Below are 7,529 nucleotides of genomic sequence, written 5' to 3'. Positions count from 1 at the left end.
TTTAAACGATTTATGATTATGTTATATTTTTGGAACCGCCCTGCTTAATCCACGGACTATGCGGGTTTGGCCCGCGGGATCCGCGGGTTGCCCGCAGTCCGCATTATAAGTATATCAGGTTTACTTTTTTCTTTTTCACTTTAAACTTTTTTTTAAGATAACAGATAAAGAAATGTATTAGATAAGATAAAGATATAAAGATAAAAATAAAAGATTTAAATTAAAAGATGATAAAAAAAAGATAAGATAACAAAAATAAAAGATAACAAAAATAAAAGATTAAGATAAAAAGATAAGTGATAACATGTTAAAAATCTTCTTTTTTGATATTTTTCTCAATCTTTTTCTCTTTTAATCTATCATTTTCATATCTGAAAGTCATAAATAATAAAAATATCAATTCTTATCATTTAAGCCAAAAATAATTGTTAAATAAATATTTTTAAAGATATTTTAATATATTTTTATTATAAAAAATAACTCATATCATATTTAGTAGTTGTAACAGGCTAAAAACATTTTTTCTCCTTAAGTGTGCTTAACAAATATCGAACTAGGCTTCTTGTTGACAATATATACTAGAAATTGGTTACTAGTATTTGATATGCAATGTAAATAATATGTAATAATTATTGTCTTTTAATCACTTAACTTGATTTTATTCAAATATTTATTATTATTTCGAATTTTAGGAAAAGAAGATGAAGATATGGAGATAGAGAAGACTTAAGCTACTTCAAATATGAAATCATTTGTTGTTGGAGATGTTTAAATTTCATATTTTAGATTTATTGTTTGGATTTTCTTTTGTTAAGACATTATTTATTTTATTGATGTAATTGACTAATTATTGAGATTTTATTTGCATTTGTATTGAACTTAATTTGATTGTATTATATTTTTATTAAAATTAAAATTATTTTAAAATTAGGTCCGCGGACCCGCCCGTTTGACCCGCGGGACGGGGACAGACCAATTTATTTGATCCGTGTAAGAAGCGAGACGGATTGGACCGGTCCGCTACCAATGCGGGCTTATGCGAATGAGCCTTATACGGGGCGGGCCGACCCGCTTACCCACTGCTACTAGTTACCTCAATATTTAATAAGTCACTCAATGGAAACAAAATCATTTAGTAATAAAAAAATTTAATTCAGGTGATTAGATAAAATACATAAATTATTATAAACCCTCTAATACTACTTTTGATTCCCAATCATTCAGTATAAAAAAATAAAAATCCAAATCCAATTAAAAGATTCTAAAAACTAAAAATAAATTTTGAAATATTTACAGGAATTAAAAATATATTACTTGCACTTGCACACTATTTTGAAGAAATTTTCACTTTTGTTTCAATCACTATCCAGATACCAAACTGTCAGTTAGGGGAAATAATTGGCCTAGATTATTTAGATTCTAACTTTTGCTAACCATATTAAGTTTACATTTTCAATTGATAGGTTTTTGCTGATAATTACAAAATAATCATCTGTAAACATATCAACTGGCAATGGAAACATAAAAATAAGAATTTCATATCTATACAGTATCAATGTAAAAGATTTATGATACATTAATAAGAAATTATGATAAATATGACTATTACGATAATAATATTAAAAGTCAACAAAATTACCATACATAATAAATTTATGATAATAATATGACTTTGTAAAGTATTAGTACATGTACTGTTCACAAAGCATTGACATTTGTTATTTTCTAAGTATAGGTTAAGATGCATTGCTATTTCACAACTTAACATCTTCAAGTTCCAGTAAGTAACAATCCTCTAACACATCCATATTAAAATTTCACATTTTTCAGAAAGGAAACATCAAAACAATAATCATGTAACAGTTATAATCAGACATATTCAAAGCTGGATTGTGAACAAAAATTGTGAGCATTCATCCAATAGAAAGAACACAAGACTGCAAATTGTTCTGTTTCCATATTGATCGAGAGCATACACTACAAACATCAGTCAATTTTTCTGCCAACAAAACAGACTACTTTAACTAGATGCATAATAAACATTTTCTAACTAGATTGAAAGATGTAGAGAACTGATTCCTAGTGTCTGATTTGTTTTACTGCAATATGCTTCATATCAAAGAATGATACTGCCCACCAATATGGAAGTGAGGGGAACTGTGAGGTTGTCATCAAGCTCTGTGCTGATAGGCAGGGACTCGACAAATGCTGTCACAATAGACACTAACAGAAAACCTAGAACCAATTTCCAGCTTCCCTCAATAAATCCAAATGAGGAAAAATACCACATATACCTGTCAAAACACTAACTGTTAATAGGAGCATAGATTAAATAGGTTATCAATTTGAGGGCAAAAAAAGGCTTAAATACATTTTTAATCCTTGCAATTTAGCATTTTTTTCCTTTTCGTCTTTGTAAAATTATTTTTTAGTCCTTGCAAATTATGTTTGTTTTGTTTTTCGTCCTAATAGCGCTTTAGATAACGTTTTTTCACTATCCAAAACACTAAAGTGTTTTAAGAATGAAAAACAAAACAAACATAATTTGCAAGGATTAAAATAATTTTTTTTGTAAGGATGAAAAACAAAAAAGCACAAAATTGTAAGGACTAAGAGATATTTAAACCCAAAATAAAATAAAGCAACAGAAGTCAACTGAAAATTACCCAATGGAAGTTAAGAATCCAGCAGTTGCCATTGCAATTGAACCAGCGAAGGACTTGTTTTTGTTGTAAGGTATCTTTTCACCGCCAAGTCGCCTTCCAACAATGTCAGCCATGCCTGAAACAACAAATTAAGAATAAGAATCTGAAACAATCATTCTAGGGAGTAACACCATAAGGTTTCCTTCTTGTAACAGTGATGTAGAGATGGGCTTTTTTCTTTCTAATTTTAATATTTTTAAAAGAATTCCTAGTGCAGCTAAAACATTGCCTAATTCCAGGGAAATTGGCTGTGGCAACATTACCATCTCCTGCACACAGATTACATATTGCAGCAATGGAAATAGGTGAAGTTCTCCAGTATATTATGGCTGCCAAAGTAATAGTTGCGGCATAATACAGTGGTCCTTTAAGAAGTTCCCTGGTGCAGAAGAAGAACTGAAGAAATGAAGAAATAATGCAATGACACATAATCAATTACTAATCAATGGAAATTCAAATAAAATGTTACTTTTATTCTAGAGACAAGAAGGAAATCTTACAGCCCAAACATATTTAGCCTGGCAGGTAATTTATACCATTACTCAAACCTTCTTTTTTATACACCATAAGAAACAGTCAAATATATCCATTTTGTTTGGTCTAGATTGATCAGCATCTGCTTAATCATTTGAGAGAATAATATATACTTTTCTACACAAAATTAACTATAGAATGAGCAAACTTTTCATTGTTTCACAGATTCAAGTATTTCTCTCTGGAATTCAAGTGTACAATATTGCAACCTGTAATCTCCAAATCTGCTCATTGATTTCACTGTGGCCTCATCTTTCAATATTCCAAGTCCAATAACAAGCATCCGAAATATATTGATTCCCGGAATGAGAGCAGCAAAGAAAGATGCCCAAGTTTCAGTACTGTAATGATTGAATAAAGGTAATCAACAAGGGAAATTGCAACAGAACTTTGAACAGGCTCATAATTCATACACTATACAATTACCTGAATAGCGGCCAGCAGAGCATGAATATCAGCCCAATACTTATATGTACAAGTTTCCTATTTAATTTCTAAACAGAGAAAATAGTTTATGAGAATTCTGCCGATGCAAACAAGATACACATTTAGAAACACAGCAATTCAGCATCTATTAAACGACAAACAACATACAAAAACTCATGACCCTCTTTGAAAGATAGCGACTAACATGATGACATGTGCCAAGATTGGGGACAAAAATGCGGTTTTATAGGAGTAGCCATTTCCACAATATAAGAGGAAATTCATAATTTTCTCACCTCTAATCTTCTTTGTGGTCTCTAAATTTCTAATACTCCAAAGGGAAAAAAAATCCCACTTTTCATCTACTTCATAGTGCCATTCCTTAACTTAAACAACAAATTTAAGTTCTGGCAATCCAAAAACATGAAAAACACTCCACTAATGCTTGTCTGTAATCAATCCAACACGTGTACAATAAATTGAATGCAAAAACTGTCAATTCCACCAAGCTTCTAAATTGCAACAAAATTCAACACCCCAATATCATTTTCCTTCAACTTAACCCTACCCTAGAACAAAAAAAACTCAATCTTTCACACATTAAGACCCACCTGGTCGAAGAGGTCTCGTTTTGCAGTTTCTTGGAACAATCTGAGGAAGGACAGGGCAACGACGCCGGAAATGGCGGTGGCGTAGACGTCAGAGACAAGAGGGTCGTGGTGCAGCATGGTGGATCGCGGTGGCGTGGTGGAAGAGAAAAAGGAAGAAGAAGAAGAAGAAGAAGAAGAAGAAGAAGAAGAAAAAGAAGTGAAGAGGTAAGTGGGTTTGGGTTTGGAGAGAAAAGGGGAAGGAAAATGGAAAGTAGGTCGTGTGGTGGGTGCGAGGAGAAGAGGGACAGAAGAAACGCAAGCGACAGGGTCAAACCTTTGGAGTGTGTTGCCGCCGCTAATCATGTTGAAACTCAGGAACATCATGCGAGGGAGGCGAGGATTTCCTGTCGACCTCGCATTGATTTTTTCAACCTCTAGAGATCACATGGAAATGCCTGATTTGAACTGTGTGAAAGAGTCAGCATCGTGGTAGATCTCAATTTCGAATGTTAGTCATTTTTTGATGGAGGTTACTCTAGGAATGAAGATATCTTTAAGATGTGTCTTACTCTTTCCTAGTGATAGATCCCTTAGATAAAAATTTTAGATTTTATATGATTTCACTTTTAAATATTTTATTTAATTAATTATTAAATTAAATATAAATAATTAAATAATTAATTTTAATGAAATATTAAAGAAAAAAATTAATAAATATTAAAAAATAGGAAAATCAGTATAAATGTAATTTTTATTTATGATTAAATGTTAAAAGAAATAAAAAAATACATAAATTAGATAATAAAAAAATTATAAAACATTAATGTTTTAAGAAAAATTAAATTTCATTACGGTCGACTTGAAGTTGTTGATGAATTCTTCTTCTTGTATGCATAACATGTCTTCTTTGTAAGTATGAAGTAAAGTCAAGAGAAGTACCATGAGATATTTCAACATTTGAAATGTCAATTTCTACATGATCATAATCAGTATCGACATTATCATTGAACGTATCTCGTTCATCTTTGACAATCATGTTATGTAATATAATGCATGCTAACATTATATCCTTCATTGTATCTATGTTCCAGACACACGATGGAACACATATAATTGCAAATCGAGATTTGAGCACATCAAATGCTCGTTCCACATCCTTTCTAGCTGCTTCTTGACATTTTGCAAATAATTTTCTTCTATGACCTTGTGGCATTGGTATGGTTTTCATAAATGTGGGCCAATCTGGATAAATATCATATGCAAGATAGTACCACATATTATATGGAGTTCCATTAATTATAAATTGTATTAGAGGAGCTCGACCTTGCAAAAAGTGATTGGTTTAACACATTAATATCATTATTTGAACCTACAACTCCAAAAAATGCATACCAAATCCACAAGTCTTGTGAAGTGACAACTTCAAGTATTATTGTGAGTTTGTGATGATCACACCTCTATGATATTGTCCTTGCCATGCAACTGGACAATTTTTCCACTCCCAATGCATTAATCAATAGAATAGCTGCAACGGTGTAGGTGTGCGGAATTGAATTCCGAACAACATATCAAAATAATTTCCCAACGATGTAGGTGTGCGGAGTTGATTCACGAATATTATCTCACAAATTCCAACGGTGTAGGTGTGTGGAATTGAATTCTGAACAACATATCAAAATAATTTCCCAAAGCCTAATGGAGGTATGTTTATCTTTTATTTATTTATTAGTTTAACGTAATGATTGTTATAGTCTAGAGCATACATTCTTATTGAATATATGAATTGTTCTTGTTGTCGATCAATTCTATTTGGTCGACTCTGGATTTCCTAACATCCCAGACTATCTCGCTCCTTTCAGGAGGAACATATATTGTTTGCGCGATTTTCGCGAAGGATGTGGACGTCCACGTGGAAAAGAAGAATTATTCAATTACAGACACTATTCATTAAGGAATGCCATTGAAAGATGCTTTGGAGTTTTGAAAACAAGATTTCCAATTTTGAAATTGATGCCAAGTTATCCCATTAGAAGACAAAGATTAATTTCCATTGCTTGTTGCACTATACATAATTTTATAAGAATGCAAAATGGTGTGAATACACTCTTTGACCAATATGCTGAACAACTCGTGGATATGGATGAGCAATGGTTAAGTGTAGAGCAACAAGGTGTCAATGAAAATCAAACAACTGAAATGGCATAAGTTCGACAAACCATAACAAATGAAATGTGAGAAGATTACCGTAGATCTTAAAAGAATTTATATTAAATGCTAAGCTGTTGTTAGCATTCAAACTTAAGAACTTTCATTTATATTTAATGGCATGTATTATCTTATTTATTATTTAGAGTTAAATTGCAACATGATTTTTATTTCAAGTTAAATTACAAGTTCATTTTATTACTCTCATACTCTCTCTATTGGGTGGTCTTTAAGGTAAAAAAGATTACTAAGATAAGTAAACAATGCTCTAAATTTTAAAAAGATAAATATTCTTTCTACAACAAATATACTTAAGAGAGTAAAGCATGATACTTCCGAGAGGAAATAAACTATTTATTATAGTTTAAATTGTTCATGTAATAGAAATTTAATATATCACATTTAAAAATTTAAAATACATTTTCCTATAATTAACTTCAATTTTTTGTTTTAAAATAATTGCTTCATTTTATAAAAAAATTCAGATTTTCACCACCATTATGTTGTACTGCACAATGTGCTTTATTTAGAAAATTAACTAAAAATTATATTTTTCCTTGTGATCAGAAGTAGAACTTAGTCACTTGGAGATCCAAAGTTTCAAATTTCTCGTAGTTGTATTTGAAGATTTGAGTGTTTGCTCCTTTATTTTGGACCTCGTACGATTTTTTTTTTGTCAATGTATTAAAAAGTGAAGCTGAGGACATGCAGTAGAGTAATGACATGTATTCTCTTATTTATTATTTAGAGTTAAATTGCAACATGATTTTTATTTCAAATTAGATTGCAAGTTCATTTTTATTAATTCTCCACTTGTTTATTTTTTGGTATTTATATAGAATAATATACATTAGTTGTGAAAATAGTTCAAACCAAACACATTTTCAGTGCTTTCATTTCCTGAAAACAAAAAATAAGAAGTTAAACCAAACATGTTTTCAGAATTCTAATATCTTGAAAATAAAAACTGATTTCAAAAAATGAAAACAGGAAATGGAAATACAAACCAAACACCCTTAATATATATAAAAGTGAGAAACAAGTAACCATGTTATCCTAATCTTTTTTT

The 7,529-nt window shown here is 30.8% G+C and overlaps 1 protein-coding gene across 1 annotated transcript; it reads right to left on the bottom strand.

Annotated features, from left to right (window-relative positions):
- Positions 1-1,866: 1,866 nt before the first annotated feature.
- On the bottom strand, positions 1,867-4,834 carry LOC114397687 (probable phytol kinase 3, chloroplastic). Its single transcript, XM_028359861.1, has 6 exons — positions 4,277-4,834; positions 3,666-3,733; positions 3,449-3,580; positions 2,969-3,084; positions 2,667-2,781; positions 1,867-2,294 (listed from the first exon to the last, which is right to left on the bottom strand). Exons 1-6 carry the CDS (start codon positions 4,637-4,639, stop codon positions 2,117-2,119), a joined length of 972 nt encoding a protein of 323 aa, XP_028215662.1. The 5' UTR covers positions 4,640-4,834; the 3' UTR covers positions 1,867-2,116.
- Positions 4,835-7,529: the final 2,695 nt, after the last annotated feature.

Source organism: Glycine soja, chromosome 18 (assembly GCF_004193775.1).
Source record: "Glycine soja cultivar W05 chromosome 18, ASM419377v2, whole genome shotgun sequence".
In the NCBI taxonomy this organism is placed as follows: domain Eukaryota; kingdom Viridiplantae; phylum Streptophyta; class Magnoliopsida; order Fabales; family Fabaceae; genus Glycine; species Glycine soja.
Note: the sequence above shows the minus strand (reverse complement) of the source record. Positions and strands in the feature narration are given on the sequence as shown.

Coding starts and splice junctions, on each gene's coding strand:
- LOC114397687 (XM_028359861.1), bottom strand. CDS start 4,639: ATGATGTTCCTGAGTTTCAACATGATTAGCGGCGGCAACACACTCCAA. Junction 3,581..3,665: donor CTCTGCTGGCCGCTATTCAG/GTAATTGTATAG, acceptor CAATCATTACAG/TACTGAAACTTGGGCATCTT. Junction 2,782..2,968: donor TAATCTGTGTGCAGGAGATG/GTAATGTTGCCA, acceptor TTGTTGTTTCAG/GCATGGCTGACATTGTTGGA.